Raw genomic sequence first — 24,256 nt, forward strand, 5'->3', positions numbered from 1 at the left:
TTAAACAAAAGTGTGATTTATATGCACTAAAAGTAGCCCTTTTATCTTTTTTCTCAGGGTAGGTATTAATAGCAAACTATGCTAAAGTGAGACAGTTAAATTGTCTTTTGCAAACCAGTTATATTTGTTTATGTAGGACTTTCAAATACTACTGCTATGGGTGGTAGGCAAAATGAAATATGTCCCTCAGATTTTTATTATACTTTTTGAACAAAATAACTAGTTTGGTTTAAAATGTATGCATGTCAGCCAAGTACTTTGGGTTAAGTCTGCCTTAAAGAAACACTGAACATCAAGTAGGCTCTCAGACAGACGGCAGCTTTACAGCATTTGCCATTGTTTGCATGTGAGGAATTCTGTCTGCCTTAAACAGGCCAGTTACAATTAATATCCAGTTGTGTCATTTATTCATTCTAATGTAGAAATATGTCTTTCTATCGCTGGTCTACTGAATTGGAGAATCACAAAATGAGAAAAAAGACAATGGCTTGTTTAATGGTACACCAAGAAGGTAGAATTGGATTCTTTTAATGTACAAATGAGTCATATATTGAGGTAAGAACATTGTTTCCTAACTATAATTTTTAAAGGTAAATTTCTACAAATTTATAAGGTTTTTATGTAACCTTAACTAATGAAATATCAGCCACCTGCTTGCTGTGCTTTTTTTTTAGGCCAGCCTCTCTTACCCTTTGATTTTGCTTTGTGCAAATTCTTTTTATGCAAAGAGGATAGAACAATAATCCTAGCATTATCTATAAGTCAGTGCCCATCTCCTTTACCTGTTAGGCTTTAGATATGCCCCCAAGAATATAATAGTAAATCCAGTAAAATCAGGATATTAAAATACAATCTATTTTGACAAATCCTAGATTTTATTTGGCTTCTGAGAAGTTTCATGCACGTCTTCATCTTGTCAAAGTATCCACTAAAAATAACCATATAGACAAGCTTCAATGAGGAAACAATGCTGTGTTGCCATTAACTGAATCCCAAAATGTATTCAGAATTCATGAGTTTTCCCATCAATATTCATGTTTGGTCCCATTGATCTAGAGTACCACATTGCATTTTTTTTTGGCAACTATTTAATCTTCTGTAGTCTGTGACAGTTTTTTAATCTTTCCTAGCCTTTTATGACCTTGGGATTTTTGAGGAGTATCAGCTAAGTGTTTTGTAGAATGTTCTCAGATTGGGTTTGTCTTCTGCCTTTCTCATGATTAGACTAGGATTAAAGATTTTTAGAAAATCCCACAGATGCTCTGTGCCCTTCTTATGACTTCCTAATAGGATGTGCATGATAATCCATGAAATCTCAAGTGATGTTAACTTTCATCACTTGCCTAACATGGCATTTATTTACCAAGCTTCTTCACCAGAAGTTGGCTGTTTTTTTGTTTCCCTAACTTTATTCTTTGAAAGCCAGTAACTAAATCCAGCTGGTGCTGGGATGAAGTCTGCCTTGAAGAGGGGTCAGTTGTATTTTTGATTCTTGTCTTCTGCCCAAGTGGGAAGCTCCAGAGCAGTAAACTTGTCTGCACTTCAGTGAGCGAGTCCCTTGTTGCTCAAGAGAACTAGGACAGTCCTGCTCCCTAGCACCCATTGCTCAGTAATGTGACTGGTAATGAGAAAGTGTGCAATCTGCACTTAAATGAATGCAGTGATGAATTGATTAACAAGACTAATATTCCTTCTTGATTGACATTCTTTGATTAGAGAACTCTGTTAAAACATAGAAAAAATAAGAGAACTTTAAAAATAATCATGCTTCACAAAAGGTAATGAAAGAAAAATTCTATCACCTTCTAAAAATTATTGTCAGTGTTGGTGTGCTTGTTAAATTGGCATATAGATTTCATGATGCACATTACATATTTGCAGCTTATTGTACCTTATCACCATTGAGACTAATGTGACATATTAATGAATAGGAAAAGGAATATTTACTTTCGAATTTGACATTCTGATTCTTGAGATGGAGTGAGTGAGGAAGAGTTAGTAAAAAGTCAGAAGATAGAAGTATAAAATTAAAACCAAAACAGTGTTCAGATAACATGCTGTAGTATCATTAGAGGCCAGAACCATGCAGCTCCTTAATCTCATCTTGTAGTTCATTTATTTGTGCCCCCTCCCACCCCAGAAAAAAAATCTGTATGTAAGGCTCTGCAATAGGCTGGAATAACATTGAACAAGATGGAGAAGGAACCTGTTCTAGTAGAGTAATCGCCTAGTGATAAAGGAATAAACAACACGAGAATTACAAGAGTAACAAGATGTACAAAGGAAACCAAGAACCTATTGCCAGGATGGTGCAGAATCCTTCTGCATTTCTCATGGAAGCCTTCCTGACAATGGGATATTTACACTGAAATCAAACCTTGAGCCAGGGGTGTCAGATGCAATTGTTGAATTCATTAAAAAGAAAATATTTCTCAACATAGTAGAGTGAGAAACTCAAGCTAAAATGTTAGCCCCTGTTGGTACTGATATGTCAGCGGTATGTCTCCATCAAGATCTCATTCCTGTAAGATTTTCAACATGGGAAATTACTTTCGGCAGTGCAAAGTGCCCTTTGGTTTCTATCCTGTGCCTCACCCCTCCCCTTTGAGAACATGTCCTTGTATATATTAGGTGGCCATGTCAGAGTTGGTGAGCTGTTCAAAATCAGTCCAGTTGCCAAAATGTGAATTTCCTGCTCATTCAAGCAGGAGTCGATAAGGGGAAACTAAAGTGCAAATGACTTTTCCTTCTTATTTCAGATGTGTTATGTCATACCTAAGAAAGGAAGGCTTCTTGCTGATTTGCTTTTTTTTTTTTTCACCCAAAAAACAGAGTTTACGTTAACTACAGTCTTTATTTAGTGTCATGTTTTTAACTTAAAACCATTCATTCAAAGTTTTGAAAAACAAAGCATTCAATACCGTGAGACTTGTGCAACTTCAAATGATTAATGATATAATCCCCAGTCCTTTATAAAGTGTCTTAACACTGAAGAGATTTATACAGTGTGGAATGGCAATGGAGCTTTGGTGTGAGAATAGGTAATCAATACCCGCAAGCTTAGAAAAGTGTTCTATTTCCTCCGCTAATGACATTGGGGTTTTTGCAAGGCAAGGGTGTCTGGAGCATGAAGCACTCCAAAGAAGAATTAATTTAAAATCTGAACTGGAAGATCAGTTTCAATTAAAATTGCACTTGAACGTACATTGGGTGGAAGTGTGAAAGCAAGCATGTAGTCAGCTTAAATCTTCAGGTTGTTACCAGTGAATGAATGAATCCCACTGGCTGGAACCCTGACTATATTTTTATAAAGTGCTAAATTATATTTCACTCATGTTTAGAAGATTATGAGAAGTAATGAACATTGAGTACTTTTTAGAGGTTACAGGATATTTTTTGTTTGTTAATTATCAGGTGTCCATGTGTTTGTACAGGTAGGTGATAGTTGGCATTCTTACTTCTTTTGGGTCAAACATGTTTAGATTTATTTTACCATGCATTTTTCCCATTGAGTGTAATTTTATTTTACTAATGGGTTTCCAAAAGGTATTATACATGATATTAAAACATTAGTTTCCATATTTCCAACAGACAGGCCCAAATATATCAGCATTCAATTTATTTAGTTTCTCAATGGATATTTTTGGCATGTGGAAGAAAATTTAAGGAGTGGGCAGGATAATTGGAGCCACTCATTAAGTCTTCTTCCCATCCTTTTTATCCTTCAAATATATTGATACAGCATGAAAACAAGGTTTGTCTAGAGTATAGGATCCAGCAAAGTGAGGCTGCTTGAGTATTGTGGGTAGGGTATGTCAGTGTCTCACATGAGATGGACAGAAGGTTGAACACTTCATGGAAAATGTTATATGGTGTACTTGAGTGTGATATAATAATGTTACAGAATTATATGCTTATGATTTTGTAATAAAAGATTTTGTACTAAAAAAGAGGTGTTATTTGTGCTGGACCCTGTGCATGCATATGCACTCTGTTCCTTTATGACTCACCACAGTCTTTAGGGAATTTGACCAAGAGGAGAAACAACATGAATGAAAAGACCTTGGCAATTCCAGATTTAGTTGGAGTCTTATAATCAAGAAAATGGCGATGTTAACTTTTTCTAGGAAGTATTATGACACTTGTAAATGCTCTTGAAAAGTGCCCCAAGATTGCTAAATCTTTGCTAGTTAGTGAACATGTGTTTTTTCTGATAGTGCCTTTTATCTTGTTGTTTGAGTGAGAATCAGGGAAAAGGACCCAGGCATAGAACAAGGCCGAGTTGTTTGCCAGATAGCAAGACCAGGAATCATTTTTAGGGAGCCATGTCAATTGCTCTTGCAGCCATAGAGCTTCCATTAGTATTACTGAGAAGATCGTCTGTGTCTGTCCTGTTTTCATGGTTCCTTTGTTTATAGCAAACATAGGGAGATGGGGAAACCCATCACAAATAAGTATGTGGTAATCGGTTCAGACTCTTATTTTGTAGCAGAAAGATTTACCATAAGGTACCATATTTTTTTGGACCATGAGACGCACCTAGGTTTTAAAGGAGGAAAATAGGAAAAGAATATTTTGAACAAAAAATGTGGTAAAATATTTAATAACATAAATAACATAATATTTTACCAATGTATGTAAACAGAACTCAACAGCAGCATTAACAACCATTATTCCTCCCAAATTTGAGGTGGGGAGTGCATCTTATAGATTGAGGCATAAAAATACGGGTTGCTTGATGTCTTGGTCTCGTAAAATCAGTTTGGCTATTACTCTTCTCTTTCTGATATGTGCATGACTGTAAGTCTAAGAACCTTGGGTTACCTGTGTGTAAGCAGGTGTATACACACACTGCACTTTATTGAGTGGGTAGCCAAAGTGGTTATCTTCTAAAAATTGTAAAATTTAGACTTTATGTAAAATTCTTAAAAAGAATTATCTTAATCTTTCTAGCAAAGGATCTTTTTTGTCATGTCAAGAAAGTTAAAGGTCTGGTGCAAAAAAGTCTGAACTAGTATGAATTTAATAGATATAGCCCCAGAATAATGCATTTCCCAATAAGGCAAAGAAGCTTATGCAGTGTATATTCCTGTTCCTGATTGCTACTTTTTAGGGCTTTACATTATAGTTGCATTCACTTCCTTTATTTCTGTTGCATCTGTCCCCCAAAAGTCTTTATTTACATGAGTGCTGAATTCAATCTAAAGGTAACTTTATATCCTGGCCTCCCACCACAGAGATGGGCTGAGGGAAGGTGAGAGCCTTAATTCACAAGTGAACAAACTCTAGTCAAATTGAAAAATCCTTCACAGTTAGCCATAGGAACCCTGCCTCATCATCTACATTATTTGCAATGTCTCTTGTCCAGTGTTGTGTTTCTTTCATTTTTAATTTTTTCCTCTTCCATTTCAGTAACTTTTAGAAACTAAGAAAAAAGTTGTGTTTTGTATACTGATTACAATAGCAAAACAAGCTAAATTGGTTGAGGTGTTTCCTGGTGAATAAATGCTTTGCTTATTTTAGGGCACTTAGTGAAAAATTTTTTAAATGTGAAAACTGGATTCCTTGCACAACCAAAAAAGGGCAACAGCCAATTAAAAAAAAACACAACAACAACCATAACTGCCGAGAAATCAAACTGTATGTAAGCCTGACAACCAAGGAGTTAAAGAAGAAACATTCATCCAGACTGGTAGGAGGGGCGAAGTTGGGCAGCCAGGGTGAAGAGGTCATGAGGCAAGGTAGTGGCTGGCGGACAGGCAGGTGAGGAAGCAGCTGGCAAATTGGGCAGTTCCACATTTGCATGCGGATAAATCAGGAGGAGCAACTGGGGAGCAAGACAGACTATGCAACCCAGGGCTTCAGGGCAGAGAAATAAAGGCTCAAAACCTCTAGCTATAAAAACCTGTGGGGGTTGTGTTGGCAGGAGAAACTCCCCATCTCACAGGAGAGTCCGCTGGAAGGACCCACAGGATGGTAGAATGTATACAAAACCATCCACCTGGGAATCAGCACCAGATGGGTTCAATTCCCTTTTGGGTAGCAGGGGAAGTGACTGAAAGCTGGCAGAGACCTGAGCAAGCAACATTAGTGTGTCTCTGACCATCATCCCCCAACCACGCACACACACGCACACACACACACACACAGTGCCACACCCAGCAAAGTGGGTTGTCCTGACCTTTTTAAGACTCCACCTCTTACAATATAACAGGTGCACCGAGACAAAGAAATATGGCTCAAATGAAAGAACAGGTCAAAACTCCAGAAAAATAACTAAGTGACAAGGAAATAGCCAACCTATCATATGCAGAGTTCAAAACACTGGTAATCAGGATGTTCACAGAATTGTTTAAGTACTTACACAAAATAAAGGTAAAATTGAAGGCTATACAATATGAAATGAAGAAAAATGTACAGGGAACCAATGGTGAAGTGAAGGAAATCAGGACTGAAATCAATCATTTAGAGCAGAAGGAAGAAATAAACATTCAACCAGAACAGAACGAAGAAACAAGAATTCAAAACAATGAGGAGAGACTTAGGAACCTCTGGGACAACTTTGAATGTTCCAACATCTGAATCATAGGGTTGCCAGAAGGAGAAGAGGGACAGCAAGAAATTGAAAACTTATTTGAAAACATAATGAAGAAAAATTTACCAATCTGGCAAAAGAAATAGACATGCAAATCAAGGAAGCTTAGATAATCCCAAAGATGTTAGACCCAAGAAAGAACACAGCAAGACGTATCATAAGTATATTATCCAAGATGAAAGATAAGGAGAGAATCTGAAGAGCAGCAATAGAAAAGGAGACAGTTACCTACCAAGGAGTTCCCATAAGACTGTCAGCTGATTTCTCAAGAGAAATCTTACAGGCAAGAAGGGGCTGGAAAGAAGTACTCAAAGTCATGAAAGGCAAGGACCTACAGCCGAGATTTCTCTATCCAGCAAAGCTTTCATTTAGAATGGAAAGGCAGATAAAGTGCTTCCCAGATAAGGTCAAGTTAAAGGAGTTCATCATCACCTAGCCATTATTATATGAAATGTTAAAGGGATTTATCTAAGAAAAAGAAGATCAAAACTATGAACAGTAAAATAACAACAAACTTACAACTATCAACACCTGAACCTAAAAAACAAACTGCAGACAGCTAGAGCAGGAACAGAATCACAGAAATGGAGATCACATGGAGGGTTCTCAGTGGAGAGGGGGTGGGGGCAGAATGGGGGAAAAGGTACAGGGAATAAGGAGCATAAATGGTAGGTACAGAATAGACAGGTGGAGTTTAAGAATAGTATAGGAAATGGAGAAGCCAAAGAAATATGTGTATGGCCCATGGACATGAACTAAGAGGGAGAAATGCTGGAAGGAGGAGGAGTGCAGGATGGAGGGGAATAAAAGGGTGTAAAATGGGACAAATGTAGCATAATCAATAAAATATACTTAAAAAATAAAAAAATAAAATGTGAAAACTCCGGCAGGTTTTCTGTTCAACTCTTTTACTCTGATTACTGATAAAGTTAGCAAATATTTGATTACAAATGAAGAAGACAAATATATTAAGTAACTTATCTTTTCTGAAATCTTTTTACCTTATGGAGCAAATGGCTTGGATTCATAGTTTCTGGTTCACTGATTTCTTTGGGGTGGGGTCATGTAGGAAAATCTACTGTGGGAGATGCAGGCTTGACTTTGTACTTCTTATTTGTTCCACCCCCAACCCTTGAGCCCTGAGGATTGAAGTATTGTTTTTTCTTAACAGGTGCCTATGGGCCTGAGCACTGGGTGACATCTAGTGTCAGCTGTGGGGGCCATCACCAGTCTCCTATAGACATTTTAGACCAGCATGCTCGTGTTGGTGAAGAGTACCAGGAGCTTCAACTTGATGGATTTGACAATGAGTCTTCTAACAAAACCTGGATGAAAAACACAGGGAAAACAGGTAGGCTGTGTCTTCTTCATTTGTCCACAAACAACATGAAGTATTTCTAGATGTCACTGTATTTTCCTTAAAGAGGACTTGCTCCTTAATTACTGCACAGAGGTATGGAGAATGTGTCACTGGGTGAGAGCTTTGGGATCAACTCTTAGTTTGAGAAACAATCTCTTGCTTTACTAGCTCGTGATTTGTGGCAAATTCCTTAACCACTATGTGTCTCAGATTTTAAGAATATGATAAATGTGGATAATAAAATTGTTTCAAGCTTATTATAGGTTTATAAAGAATGAAATGAGTCAATATATGTAAAATATATAGACTGAACTTTCTAAAATCTGTTGTGTTCAATATTTAATATGGTGGCCACTTGCCATATATAGACATATACATTTAAATTTTAATTAATTAAAATTAAGTAAGATTTAAATTCATTCCCTCAGTTTTACTAGGCACATAATGCCTTCCTTCACCCACCTTTGTTAAGCTATTTGCAATGTTTGAAAGCAGAGAAGATACACATTCAGATCTTTATGGGCGGAATCAATTCACTTATTTTTTTCCAGATTTTTGAAATAAAATCGACATATAAACATTATGCCTTTTGTTTTGTTGATTGTTTCTTTGACTGTGCAAAACTTTTAGTCTGATGTGCCAAACTTGTTATTTTTGCTTCTGTTGCTTGTGCTTTTGGGTTCGTCTTGAAATTACCATTAGCAAGACCAATATCTTTTCTGTTTTTCTGAATTTTGCAGTTTCAAGCCTTAGATTTAATGCCTTAGTCTATTTCTTTTAATTTTTCAATTACAATTTACATTCAGTATTGTTTTATGTTTGCTTCAGGTGTATAACATAGGAGTTACACATTTATATAATTTACAAATACTTTGTCCCAGTGAGCCTAGCACCCACCTGGTACCATACCTACTTATTCACAATATTATTGACTATAATGCCTATGCTAAACTTTACTTCTCATGACTGTTTATAACTATCAGCTTGTACTTCTTAATCCCTTCTTCTTTTTTTACCCAGCCTCTCAACACTTAGACTTTACCCTAAGGCTTTAATCCATTACAAATCAAGTTTTTGAGTGGTATAGGTAGGGGTCCAATTTTATTCTTTGTATATAAATATCCTGTTTTCCCACCATCATTTCTGAAGAAACTGTTTTTCCACATTAACTAGTTTTGTCTCCCTTGTCAATATTAGTTGACTGTATATGCATGGGTTTATTTCTGAGCTCTAGAATCTGTTCCATTGGTGTGTGTGTCTGTTCCTATGTGAGTACCATACTCTTTGTTTTCTGTAGCTTTGTAGTATAGTTTGAAATCATGAAATGTAATACCTCCACCTCTGCTCTTTTTTGTCAGGATTATTTTGGCTATTTGGGATCATTTGTGATAAATAACACTATTTGGGATCATTTGTGATAAGTAACACTATTTAGTGTTATTTATACTACTTCTGTGAAAAATTCCATTATGATTTTGACAAGGATTGCACTGAATCTGTATATTCCTTTGAATAAATAGTATTGCACTCCCACATTTCAACTGCCCAGTACTGACATGGCGAACAGCTACCATATCAAACAAATTTGCTGTGCAAATTTAAATAAAATTCTTATCTTCCCTGTGATTTTGCTTTGTTAATATTTCTTATCATATTAGTTACCAGTTGAAGTAGCTGTGAATGTTTTGCTGTGCCCCACTGTCTGGTCTGAAAATGAACATTGGGGTGTTATGATACACCTCTGCTTAGTGCTACCTGAGCTTCTGTGGGTGCTTAAGGTAGTTTTCATGTCTTATTTTTGAACTCAGGTCCTAACTCATTAAAAGAGCATTCCTCACCCCCTCCCCCTGCCCCTTTCTCTCAGTGATCCCTTTGATCTTTGTAAACCCTTTAGAAGCCCTGGCTGCCTGAAGAATCCTTCTGGGCTGAAATGACTTCACCATCAACCCCCTGGTCCTGTTCATGTTGTGGGTCACAGAGTTGCCTTTTGTTTTAACCTAACTGGCTGCACGTGCAACTTTGGGGACCCATTTTCTTTCTCCAAAGCAGCATTTGTCTGAAATTATTCATGGCTGATTGCTTTGGGTTGGCCTGATTTGTTCATAGAATTGCTTCCCACTCATTCAGCACAGTGATTCCTGGCTTTGGGCTCTTTTTCATGATGTCCCCATAAACAGTGCTCATCCTGCTTTTATAGCAGGGTACCCAGTCCTGTTCTTGATTCACCTATTTGAGTAGCTATTCAGCACAAATATATGTAATTTCATGTTATCTGTGTATAAGTATTCACCACCACCCCCCCCCCCCCACTCTCCCAGTGGAGATGCATGCTTATTGGTACAATTCGAATTTTTCTACCAGTGGTCTGCTTTGTATTTCAAATAGGAGTGTCATTGGGAGAACTCTAAGGGGAGTATTATTCCTCAGACTTCCTGAATGTGGTAGATGGCAGCTTTGCCACACTAGGTGTAATCAGATCCTGGATCTGAGTGCCACCTCAGTGCCACATCCCGGAAGCCTGCCAAAAGCAATTCACTGGGCTCTCTGATATGGTTTTCTACTTGACTTGAAACGCTTGACAGCCTTCTGCAGAGATAACACATTTCAGTGACAGCTTTCAGCTTGGTATCTCCAATGACAGGTTTTAGAGGAGTATAGGGTTCACTCCATGCAAGTTGATTTATGACCTCGGTCTTCCAGAGCTGATTATCAACCTGTCACTCTGCTGACTTCTTACAGTGATCCACAACTTGTTGCATATCTATGAGTGTCTGTGCTTGATTTTAGACACAGCTATTAAAATATGAACAGTCTCCAAGTTCAGAAGAAGCTCAGCTCTGAGAAGAAGAAAGAAATTATTGTTCCTAAATTGTGATCACTACTATGACATTTGTGACATCATACTAGATAAGCAAATATTTCATAAATAATTTAAGATCATTCTATAGGAGTGTTTTTTTTAAGAGGCAAACTTTATAGGCAATTTTAACCAAGGATGTGGAATTTCTTTTCTAGAAACATTTAAGTATGTGGTATTGCAGAAATCAGCCTGTGTTGTTCTTGGCTTTTATTTGATAAGCACAAACGTAGAAACTTCTCTCATTTTGTCATCTTTAAAGTGCCAAGTGAGTTCATAAACTTTCAAGTATTTTAGAGAAATGAAGATTCAGTTGCTTTTCCTAATATGCACTGATTATGTAAAGTCAATTGCGTAATGGTACACATACAGTGCGAGGTGCTATGTGGGCAAGTTGAAGGTGGGGGTTGAGAATATCCAGAGTGGATTGTATTGATAGGCAACTTGGATAATATCAGTTTAAAAAATCACACCCTTTATTGTACTATAGTTTTGTATGATGTTACGATTTGGAAAAACTAGATGAAGTGGACACAGGACCTCTGTATTCGTTTTTTCAACTGCATGTGAATTTACAATTATCAGAAAAATTAGAAGTTTAATTACTAAAATGCATTTTATAAGCCACATGGTGTATCTTTGTTACAGTCATTCATTTTATATCTAATCTGCCTCCCTAGATGAAGAAATGTTAATCACTAATTTTTAAGCAACACATTTTTCTTCTCCAAAATTCTTTTCTTGAACCTTGTATTTTTAGAAAATAAATTCAGGAAGGAGTATTTGTTTTTTCTTTCTGGTGAAAATTTACAAGCCACTTATCTGTAAAATAGACCGTCTTTTGGATATTAAAATATGAATATAGAAAGTTAATATTTAAAGCGGCTTAGTACATATAGACAATAACTTTCCCATAAAACAGCTTTAGTGTTCATATCTGTCTTCACCCCTGAGAGTGCTATATATCCAATTCAGCATAATCAATAGAGCAAGTTGGTTGTACGTAGCCCACTTCTCAAAAGTCGTCTAAAATATCTTTACAAGATAGATAGCATCTCTGTATTTCTTCCTGAGGAGCCATAACTGTCTATTGTACCAGTTCTGATTCGATTTCATCTAAAGTTATATCCCTTTCATTTTTGTGGAATGAAAAGATAATGCATTCATCAAGAACATTTCAAGATAAGCTTGCTGTTTCTAGCATTAGCTTGTAACTAAATGATCAGATTTTAAGATTTAGATGGTGCTCTGAGGTATGCTAATAAGTCTCCTATGAATTTTAACCATTTGAAGGCTTTTGTGACTTTGTTTTTTTTTCTATTTTTTTAACCTTTCATCCCTCACCAAGAACAAATAGTAAATCCATTTGTCATCATGTATGTTACTTCCATTTTCCCACTTTATATTTGTTCACTAAATATTTTTTCTCTGCCTGCATTCTCATTTATTAGACAAATACTGCTATACCACAGTGTGTGGTTTAGATGGATTTAAGAAATATTTGCTTAAATTAATAGAAGCACATCAGTGGTATAGAAACTACCATATGTTTCCGACTGTAAGACACACACCCCAATTTGAGAGGAAAATGGGATGTGTCTTATAGTCCGAGTGTAGCTTACCTGGCTCGCTGTTGTGGGCGGGGGGGGGGGGGTGCAGCCTATGTTATGTTATGAAATATTTTAGCACATTTTTTTGCTTCAAATTTTTTTTCCTATTTTCCTCCTCTAAAACTTAGGTGTGTCTTATGGACCGGTGCGTCTTATAGTCCTAAGAATATGGTAGATGTGGATCAGTAGGTCAGGAAGCACATCCCAGAATATTGAGTCCATAAAATTTAGGCAGGGTTTAAGAGGCTGTTACATTATTTTATTTCCCTGGCCCTTAGAATTTTATAGTACAGCGGCACCCTAAGAATCCACCAACTAAGAGAAGAACAAGATCATTGTCGGCTGGTGTAAAGAGAATTACAAAGTCTTAACAACCTGAGTTTCTACGTGCCTCTTTCCTAGATGAGCATGTGACCCTTGCTCCTGGAAAAGGAGCTTGGGCCCTGTGACCCTGCCTGCCCACAGGGCAAGGCATCCCCCAAGGGCCAATCAAATGTCCGACCCTAAGAGGCACTGTGTCCTGTGGGTCCTTGCCTTTCATAGCTCAAGTTTGCAGTGGCCTCTGTGCTGTGCTGAAGAGTCAGTGCTCTGTTTGAAGGTTGGTGGGAAACTGATGCAAGTCTGGAATTCAGCTTCTGAAGGCTGTTACTTGTACCTTACAGGGCTTTCAATAGCAATCTCCATGATGCTTGATTTCCTCCCCAGTTGATAGATTTGAATGCTTAGCTCTCACTCAGGATGTGATTGCTTGGTAGTAAGTAGCATGCTTGCCCAAGGGTAACACACATGGAAAAGCCTTTAGCAATCTTGAGGCTGGTAAGAAGGAGTCTAGGGCAGTGTATTTCAACCGATGTGCCACAAGAATTTTTAAAACATGCAATACTTGACTATTTAGTTAGGGCCACTGACCTCTCTTCCCTTAGATTGTGAAATTTTAAAAAAATGACAACAGCTAACACAGCAATAGTTGTCTGGTATGAATGAATCCAGATTATTTATTTTTTGTCAGATTTGCAAAAAATAGGATATAACTTTTGGTGTGCGTCAGAATTTTAGTAGTTAGTTTATGTATGCCATAAGGTGAAAAGTGTTGGAACTCGCTGGACTAGGAAGTCTTTGGGTGGGCATGTTTGTCTTATATTTCCATTGGAGCTTTCCTTTTTTTCTTCGGTTCTGTTGATTGATTAGATGTGTGTTGCTCCTTGTATCTCACTGAATTTTCACTTTTTTGCTGTTTCATTCTCTCGCCCTTCCTCTTTGGTCTCCTGCCATGTCCCTGCCTATCTCCTGTTCCTCTGTTTCACCCTCTGCTTCTAGATTTGGCCCCTTTCTGTCTTTTCTTCCTGTCTTCCTTCCTTATAGCTGGGCGCAGATGAGAACCAAAGTTGTAAAAGTGTTTTCATTTACTGCATTTATGGACTACAGATTTTGATGTTGACAGCGAAAACCTGAGTATATTCTCATTTCATTATAGAACCTGTCTAACCCTGATATATAGATGGCGAGGGTCTGGACTAGTGAAGTAAACAATGAGCCCCCAAGCATATGTTCTTGATATCAAACCATTAAATTATTTTTATTCTGTTATCCTCCCCTCCCACCTCAATTCTGAGTCATCCTTGACAGGTATAAATGTGGGCAATGAAATGGGACTAGCTGGGGGTCTGTATTCCTGGATCATGGTTTCTTTTTAGCTCTGAGTTTTGTTTGTATCGGTAACAAGATGGTCATTTTGTTCACAAAGAGGCTGGCAAGATTTCCTATGAAAAGTACACTATGAATTAAGTAGACAGGTGCTTGGAAACATCTGGGTATTCAGCACCACTTACATTGGGCACGCCCAACCCTGACTTTACAATACCTGCAGGCATCTCTAGCTAGCGCAAGGCTGCCCAAAAGAAACATTTAAACATCCGTCTTCTTTTGGGGCATGCTTTGGCTCTTCACTTTTCAAGTTTCCATACTTCAAGCACCCAGATTCTTAGGTTCCTTCATCCTATTACTGTTTAGTCTTGCCTGAACCTTGGAATTCAAGATAAATTATTTTACTGGGCCTCTTTTTGGCAAGACACACTCCATGCCCAGTTTCATGTTCACTAAGCTCATTTCTCTTGTTTTACCCTCACAGCCCCCCTGTGTTCACATGATAGAAACTAGTTTCTAGGTAGATAGAAATATAATTTGCTACTTACATAACAGGAAGGCAAGTGCCGTATTACACAGATAGACTGTGTAAATTTTGAATTTTGAGGATCATTTTTAAGGACCGTGTTTCTTTTAGGGGGGCACAGAACCCTCTGCTAGATTGCCATCTGCCATATCTCACATGATGAAAGGGTCAAGTAATCTACTTTTTTCATCTTGTTCACAATGTAGTAGTGAGTTCACCAAGATTCAGGATAATCTTATGACTTGACATCTCTTGGATGTCTGAGGTTGTTCCAACTCAACATGCCCAATTTCTCCTTTCTGGATGACTGAGAGAACTTCCTCACCAGTGCTGCTTTTCTTCCAAGTCTGCTCCACTTCGTAGCCAGAATGCTCTTCTTATTTTCTAATCTAATCATGCCTGTCTGCCTTTCCCTCTTTTTTTTCCCCCTTGCTCTCTCTCTGTTTACCATATCAAAGTTATTTTTTTTTCTCAACCATTTTTCTTGGGGGTAAAGGCAGACTGACCACTTGCTGTCTCTGCCTCATTCTCTAACACTAGTTTATTCTCTGGGCACTGGTTACCCTGGCTTCATACTTACTTCCCTGACCACAGGGCCTTTGCATGAGTTTCTCTTCCACAGCTCTGCTCCCCTCTTGTCAGCACTCCCAGTGTGGCTCCTTCAACATGCACCTCAGGGGTTTCAGCCATCCTTCTCTTATCTGGGGTTGGAAGCTCTGCTGTTATCACTTGTCCCACTTGCAGGTTTGCTTCTGTTGTTGATTTAGTTGGTAGGGCCTGTCCTTCCCACTGCCCATATATGAGGTCTGACCAGAAAAAGCCCAGCCATTATTAATATAATGAGAACAGGTTACCAGTGTAACCTGGTAACCAAGGAGAGTGGACTGGAATGCACATGCATGCATAATGATGACTTCACTATACTAGTCAGTGGAGGCAGTAGACGCCATCTAGTGAACACGTGTACTGTGTGACCGTACACATCACACATTACATTCACATTCAGAATGACTGAGCGAATAGAGCAATGAATCTGCATCAACTTTTGCATTAAGCTTGAACAGTCCTTCATGGAAACTATTCAGATGATTCAGAAGGCCACAGCTATGGGCTACTGGTGATTGGCAGCTTCCTCACAGCAACGTGCCCCCCTCATGCATCACATCTCATGCAGAGTTTTTTGGCAAAACAACAAATCACCCAGGCGACTCAGGTCCCATACAGCCTAGATTTCGTACCATTTGACTTCTGGCTTTTCCAAAAACTCAAATCCCCTTTGAAAGGTAAGAGATTTTAGACCATCGATGAGATTTAAGAAAATACACTAGGGCAGCTGATGGTGACTGGGAGAATTGTGTGAGGTCCCAGGGTGACTTCTTTGAAGGGGACTGAGGTTTCCTCATCCTATGTACAATGTTTCTTGTATCTTCTTCAGTAAATGTCTCTTTTTCATATTACATGGCTGGATATCTTCAGGACAGAATTCGTACACTCCATGAGGCCAGGAGCTGTGTCTGATTTACTTACTTCTGATTCCCCAGTAATTGCTTGTTAAATATTTGAAAAATAAAGATCAGTGCCTATAGGAAATTAGTAGGAGGCTGAACTAGAGCTCATGTGTCTTGACTTCCAGGCCAAAGTGTTTCCCTTTTCATCAGGGACCCAGAGTATCCCCCTGATGGACACTTGTATTGCAGGTTGTCTGGTGTCCCACCATTAAAATCCAATAATGGTAGTTTTTCCCCATCTTATAATGTTAAAAACTGGCTGGGGGCGGTGGAGGTAAGATATTAAGCAGCTCATTTTATCTCTCATCAATTTTTACTTAACTTTTGGTACCTGCTGCTTTTTACTCAGATTTTCTTGTGAACATGTGTTTAGCTCAGCATTACATAGACATGTTGAGTTTAATTTGTAAACAGTTGGTGGATGCCCTGCAAAGAATGCCGTGAATGCCCTGTCCTCGGTAATCCCTTCGAGCTCAGGAGAAAACGAGTTTGTTCTCCATGGTATGACTGTACCTGCTCCTGCTGCTGTGCACAGCAGTTTCACGTGATGGGGGCCCTAGACAAGGGACATCCGTGACAGCTGTGGCTCCTTCTCCTAGGAAGATAACCTTTGAAAGCAATACATAAAATGCAGTCTGCATGCTATAAAGTCTTGTATAAAGTACTCTCTAAGCAGTCTTTCTATGCCAACTCCTGTGATCTGATAACATATTTGTGAGGTTGCGCTTGTGTTTTTCCAGTTTTATAGAACTAGACCTGAGGCACCAAGGAATGCCGTACTTTTCCCACAACTGGACAATGGTAGTCTAGGCTCAAATTCAGACCCAGTGAATCTAGAGAATAGCATTTGTGCTCTCTGTCTCTCTTCCTGTCCCCCCGATCTCCCCCCCCACACACACATACACAAACACACCCACAACCATGGTCACATTTTTACTTTCTATATCAATAGGGTGCAGACTCCAGATACAGACTTTGTTCCCTTGGTTCATGAATTCTGAATGTGAAGCCCTAGCTCTTTGCAATCCCTCCATCATTCTGCTTTGATTCAAGCACAATCCTTGTTAGCAGTTTAACAGGTAGAGGGCCTAGTACTAGAAAGTCCACTCCCATATACCTTTCCTTCCGCCCCCTCCTATCCCATTGTTCTTCAGTCAGTAGGTGTTGCTTGTTACCTTCTCATTTGTCACCTTAACAAATTTAACTCTTACTGCTATTATTTTAAAATTTAAGAGTTTCTTTTGATTGACTCACTTCATTTTACTTTATTATTTTTTTTGTTATTAGAGAGGGAAAGAGATAGAGAAACATCAGTGTACGGTTGCCTCTCAAGCACCCCCCCACTGGGGATCTGGCCTGCAACCCAGGCATGTGCTCTGACTGGAAAGCGAACCAGCAACCCTTTTGTTCTCAGTTTAGCGCTTGGTCTACTGAATCACACCAGCCAGGGCAACTCACTTTATTTTACATAAACAAATTGGTTTTAAAATAAAACTATTTTATCAACATCCTAATGGGAAAATTTGTTCTATATGACATGGTTAGACTTATGTAAAAAATTAAAAAATTCATAATTTATGAAAATACATTGAATTTACCAAAGTTATTAAATTCTAGTATGATACATCCTCTTGGGTCAACGGGAGAAATGAATTAGTATCAAGCTAGTGAGGAGGGCATGTTAGGACCAAATTGGGATTTTACAATATTTTCCTTGATGTGACCAAAGGATAGGAATAGTCAAGAAAAGGAAAATAATTTTTCTTTGTGTTTTACTGATCTCAAAACACTTCAGATCTCCTCCCAAATCTATGGGCCACATCTGCCCAGCTTTGTCCCTACAAAATACATTCTTTATTTTGTGGGAAAGACAGTATTGCTTTAAAATTGAATTCTGTCTGAAAGTGGAGCATGTTGCCTATGTGGTCGCTCTTCTCTGCTGCCCTTGAACTTTGTCCATACCTTAAGAACTGAGTTTGACAATAATGCCATTGAGCATGTACATGCTGTTTCTGTCACTGTTTTAATGCTTTCCACGTGCCACTTCCTTCAGATATGATTTCCTTCAGGCGTGATTGCCAGGTAGGAACCATTTGAACAGTAGTGGAAGTGAGGCACAGAGGAATGGGGTAACTTGCCCAAGGTCACATCACTGTTATGTGACAGAATTGGATTCCAGCCCAGGTTTGTCCATCTCCTGAGCTCATGATGCTTAATACATCTGTCTTCTGAAGTGACTATCTTTGCTGCATTTTGTTTAGAAACAGAGTTTTGTTATCAGTGATCATCAGAAAATTGTTCCACAATGGCTGGGAAAGTTCTCTCTTTCCAATTTTATATGTAAACAAAAATATAAGCCACTTTCAGAAGGGGCGTGCAGTGCATGTAGCATGCTGTGTGCTCTAGTGAGAAATGCTGTAAAATGAAAAATGAGATTAATGTTTCAGATTGTACAGTGTCCTAATTATGCTTTTAATTATTCATATAAAACAAGTAAAATGACCCCTGATGGAGACATAAATGATTTAGGTAAAATCAAATATTAATAAGATGCTGTGTGTCCCTCTGTGTATTTTAACAGATGCACTCAAAATACTTTGCCTTCATTCTTTGGATGTAAAATATTATTTATAGATTTATAACAGGCCGAAAGTAATCAATGGTATTTAAGACATTGCTGAGCTCACCCCTTGTATTTTGGCTTTAACACTAATAGGTATCTGATTGTTTTCATGTAATAGTTGATCTCCTAAAATATCATACTGAATTTTGGAGATCACTGAGTGACATTCCTGCCCCCAATTTTACATTTTTTAATGCTTGAAAAAAGTTGAAAAGAGAATAATATTCCATGAAACATGAAAACTATATCCATTTCACTGTGGGTAAATAAAGTTTTATTTCAGATAGCCTGAACCCATTCACTTATGTAGTATGTTTGGCTACATCTGTGCTACCAAGACTAGGCTGAGTAGTTGCAACAGGGACTGTAGAGTCCACAAAACCTTAAGTATTTACTGTCTCTCCCTTTACAGAAACAGTACTGTAGAATGTTTAATCACCATAAGAAACACTTGTTTTTACTTCACTTTATTCTTTAATTTTATGTTCCTCTGATTGAACATTCATTGTATATTTTTCAGAAGTTCGAGAAAAACTGCCTTTGAATGCAATAAAGAGGGATTTATATGAACAGGATTCCTTCATGTGCTTTCAGTCCTTTTTTTGTATCGAGAAGTGCTGGAATTAATTGCATTGTTTTAGAAACAGGTTATTAGTCTAGTCCCTATTTTTCATGAAGACCTAATTTTCATGCAGGACTTTTCCTCTGAAGCTTGTACTGGGATTTCTTTAGGAAGAGGAGGCAGTGAGGATACAAGAGCTTTTTCTTGGCTTTAATGGGCTTGGCTTTTGTTCATAGACCATTTAGTTAGTATATTGGTTGGTGTCATGCATTTATTTAGCAGCCCATAAATTTTTGTTGAATGAGTGAATGAATTCACCTTAGAAATCAAAAAAGGGGGAGATACATATGATTTATAAAATAAAATGTTTGTGTACATTGGTATATTACATTTCTTTTGGAAAAATAATTTTCTGTTAGTATTAGTCCATGTTATTTCCTCTTGGTTTTTGTTTTCCATGTTTCAAGGAAAAGTATTTAGGGTTGAATTGATTGAGGCACTCTATGGACATGGACATTCTTATGTGTTCTTTTAAATGAGCAAAGGGGATTTTTTTATACTTGTAGTGAATAGGAGCAGTAAGGTAAATTTAATCTGCAATGATTTGTGTAACTTAATGAGTCGAGTTTCCCCTGTACTTTCCTGAGCATCTTTATCTAATACAGTGAATGCAGTACCTAATTCCAGCTGCCTTCTTGCTGTTGTTGCCTTCATTTTGGAAGAATCTGAAAATGTTATTTTCTGATTAACGCGTCTAAGGTTTTTTTTTTGAAGATTTTATTTATTTATTTTTAGAGAGGGGGGAAGGGAAGGAGAAAGAGAAAGAGAGAAACACCAATGTGTGGTTGCCTCTTATGTGGCCCCCACTGGGGACCTGGTCTGCAACCCAGGCATGTGCCCTGACTGGGAATCGAACCAGTGACCCTTTGGTTCACAGCCTGTGCTCAATCCACTGAGCTACACCAGCCAGGGCAACTTGTCTAAGTTTTGTGATCAAAGAAACATGCCTCTCACATTTGGCTTATCATATATGTTTCCCATTGCATTCCAGGCCTTGAATTTTGGGGTATCCCCAGGAACCTCACTCTCCTGATAATTTTGATTGTTAAGCAGGTTTAGGAGTACCTAATTCAGAGCCACTTACTCTGTCATTGTCTTATTTTTTTCGTGTTAAATGGATTAGAAATTCTGAGACCATTCCCTAGGGAATTTTCATGATTTAGAGTCCTCCAGCATTTTCTGCTTTAGAATGTGCGAGTTCATTGAGGCTGCTTGTTTTTGACTTGTTTTTAACAGATATGTGAGGAAATGTGATCATAAACTTGATTTGAAGCAACAGAAGAAATCTTCCAAGTTCAGTTTTGAAATTCACTTTGTTTCTCCTTCCATTTTCCACAGTTGCCATCCTTCTGAAAGACGACTACTTTGTCAGCGGCGCTGGCCTGCCTGGCAGATTCAAAGCTGAGAAGGTTGAGTTTCACTGGGGCCACAGCAACGGCTCTGCAGGCTCTGAACACAGTATCAATGGCAGACGCTTTCCTGTTGAGGTGAGAGACACTCGGAACTCCAGACGTCATAGGGTAGCTGGGCCCTGGGTCTTTACATTAATGAGATGCTTTGTTTTTCCCCCCAGTTGTTTTTCAAATCACACTTGTCCTGTGCCTACTTTGTCTCTGGAAATCTTTCATGTAGAGCCCGACAGGTGAACATGCATCTCAAGCTTCTCAACTTTGTTTAAGCACGTAGACATCACAGATATCCTGGATTCGGTAGTGCATGTGTGGTCAATGACTTTCAAGCATTTGTTTCATTTGACTGAGTTTGTCTTCCCTGTTCATTTTTGAAATCCTGCTTTCAAAAGGTGAAATTTCATATGAAACTGAGGTGATTTCATTTTTACCCTTTGGAATAGAGAAAAGTTAAGTAACAGTCTCAGTACCTTCTTTCAGGAGGGAAGCTGTTTTAAGGTGTTTTTTTAAAGTTTGTTTGCTTCTGTCTGCTACTAAAAAAGAGGCTGTGGCCATTGGTTGTATGACTCCCTGTTAACTTTGCTGGGATCGATTGTGACATTTTGCCTCCATGTCAGTTTTCTGAAAGATCCTTGCGGCTAGACAGAAAAAAGGTCTGTGTGCAGTAGGTCGTGTCTTTGTTTCTGGTGAAGGAGGGAGGGGGAAAGAGCGAGTCCCCAAGCTCCTTTATTCATGTTGGGTGGGGGCAGAATGCCCCTCCTATTGCTAACCTTATTTTTGCCTTTAATAATGATCAGGATGTGAATATTCTTTTGATGGGACAATTGTATTTGTTGGTTGTTCGATTTCCCATGTGGTGGTAAGCCTTAGAAGTTTGTGAAGAACTGAGCGACTGTGCATTCTAGCCTGTGGCTGGACCCAAACATGGAATGACAACTCTTAATGTTTTGTAACTTCTACAAGTCATGACCTACTTTGATAATCTTATGTATACTTGAGACTCCCCCCCACCATAGAGAATATAGATGTATTTACACACAAATTTGTACATAATTTATAGGATTTCATCACTCCCCTTAGCTCCTAAAGCCCATTTGGCCATCCTTGAACCATAAGTGAAGATCCCTACAAGATGAGAAAATCAATAACATTTGTTTATAGGTATGTGTGTGTGTGTGTGTGTGTGTATACACACATACATATATATCATTTCTTATGCATGCATGATTACTGGAGAAACCAGATATAACTACTCTTTGGAAATGTTTCATATTTTTTCTTATTTACCTGAAAAAAAAATTTAATTCTTTTCTATTGTATTTTTTCCACCACCACTTAGTTTCCTTATACCCCCTCCCAAACCCTGCAATCAGCACACAAATTCTTATTACAAAAATTTCTCTGTACTTGGATTCATCTGTCTGTGGGGCTCCTGTTCTACCTGTTCACACTAATTATAAGTCTCATGAATAGGATTTCTGTTTAATGGGCTCTCCCCTACCCCTTTAAATTGAATAAATCATCTCTTTGAAGTCTCAGCTTTATTTGTACTTGGAAAACTTGATTCCTAGATGCAAGATTTCATTTTATTTTTAAATTTGGGTTTTCCCTTCTGTTCTTGTTGACCAGTTCCAATGGGCAGTTTGAGTGGAAGCCATAGTCTGTATCCAGCTAGCTTTGTTCTAGAGCTTTTTTATCTTAGAATAGAGTTGCCATTTGCTCAGTTACTGTTGTTCTGGACAAAAGACTCATGCTTAAAAGTTTGAAAACTTACTTTGGTGGCTGCCTTGGGAAAGAATTCTAGAGCTGACAATTAGGAAATTCCTCTCGTTCCCTAGTCACATTCATTAGTGCCCAGATGGGCCTATCTCCTCCTCCTGTTTAGTTCTGGAAAAATGTATAGACTAGATGCATATTCTTTTGGAAATATTACTTTAAATGAATATTGTGGTATTCTTTTACTCCAAGAGTGCCATGAAATTCAGAAGCTAATGAGAAATGGCAGCTACAATGCCCGGATGTATTGTTTGATCAAGCTGTTTGAATTTATTTCTTTTAAGTAATATCAGATGGTTAAGGCTGCCTATATTCATTGGGCTTCTCATCCAATCCTGTCTAGTTCATAGCTTGTTTTTTTTTTAAGTGTGATAAATGAGTTAAATTACTTTGTGGATATAGGTAGAGGAATTTGACAATCAGAGATCTAAGGTAATGGGATCAAATTTTACTTTAAAATATGCACAGAAAAATTGCTCACTTTTGCCCAAAACACATCTGTAATATTTATGTTAAATTTCTTTATTTGAGCTCTTTATTAATATCAGCATTTCCTGAGATTTCTGTACTATTTGAACATCTCAGACTTGATTTACTTATTTTTTCATATAACTACAGTGTTGTTTAAGGAATTAAAGTAAAAGTAAGAGAATTTTAGGTATCAAGTAGTAAATTATCAGCATTGGGGACAGTATTTGTCTTGTATTTTGTGTCAGAGAAGTGTCATCGTTGAAGATTGCACTAGAGAATACAGCATGTTTCCTAGCTGGGGACAGTGCCCTGCCTTGGGTAGGGGGTCATTACACACTGTCTGAGGGCAATTTTGGTTGCCACTATTGTAGGCAGTGGTAAGCTACTCATATCTAGTGGGTAGAGGCCAGGGATGCCACTAAAAATGTCATCACAGAATAGCTCCCATGACAAAGAACTGCCCTGTCCCAAATATCACAGTTGTGAGCCTGGGGAATAGAGAAAGTAGTGTTTAGTGGAAGTGAACTTTCCTTTACTTGTGTGGCATCATTTTAAGTACAATTGAATAATGAGGACTCATTGCTTGGGAAGTTGTTTCATCCTCTTGTGGTTTTTACAGAGAAAATGTACCTTGCCTTGTGGGTAAGAGCATCACTGGGCCTGGTTCCTTTAGATTCCTCCTGAGATAAAGTCACAATATTGGGTATTTCCACAGCTGCCTCAGTGCTTCTGTTCTGCAGGTGCAATTTTAAGCATATGTCCCCCAAGAATCTGGACCTGCTCCCTGAGGGTAAATTGCAACAAACCCAATTTTGTGAGGTTTGCTGCTTCCCAGGAATTCTTGGAGGTCTTCTACACATCAGAAGTTAGACCTCTTCACATTTTCCTGGCTGAAATCCTAGACTTGGACTTGTAGTTCCAACACTCAAAAATATCTAGTCTAATAGAAAGATAAATGTCCTTATAAAAATAAAGGCAAAGCCCTTCAAAAGCCAGCATTCCTTGTAGCCCAGTTAAAGCTAGAAAGAATTAGGAATTAGATTACAAGCCACAGGTAGGAGACTAGACCCAATTTGAACCCTCCAATATCCCTACCACTTACTATTCACTTTTATTTTTTGCCTTTCAGCAATTTTTCCTTAGGTGCCTTTTTTCCTGTAGATGCTAGGTTACAAAAAGGTAAACCAGAAGGACAGAGTGTCCTTAAGGCATTTACAGTCTAGTCAGGACAAAAGAAATTGAATAAATAGTCATG

General features: G+C 38.2%; 1 protein-coding gene across 3 annotated transcripts in view; it reads left to right on the plus strand.

The window, feature by feature from the left end:
- The window catches only part of PTPRG (protein tyrosine phosphatase receptor type G), a 708,699-nt gene that overhangs the window by 410,453 nt on the left and 273,990 nt on the right, over positions 1–24,256 (plus strand). For all 3 annotated transcript variants that reach the window (XM_036031526.1, XM_028518657.2, XM_028518659.2), the window contains exons 3-4: positions 7,767–7,946; positions 20,684–20,832. In XM_036031526.1, the coding sequence (XP_035887419.1) occupies positions 7,767–7,946; positions 20,684–20,832 (329 nt within the window). The remainder of the gene's footprint in view (positions 1–7,766; positions 7,947–20,683; positions 20,833–24,256) is intronic.

Source organism: Phyllostomus discolor, chromosome 7 (assembly GCF_004126475.2).
Source record: "Phyllostomus discolor isolate MPI-MPIP mPhyDis1 chromosome 7, mPhyDis1.pri.v3, whole genome shotgun sequence".
Lineage (NCBI taxonomy): Eukaryota > Metazoa > Chordata > Mammalia > Chiroptera > Phyllostomidae > Phyllostomus > Phyllostomus discolor.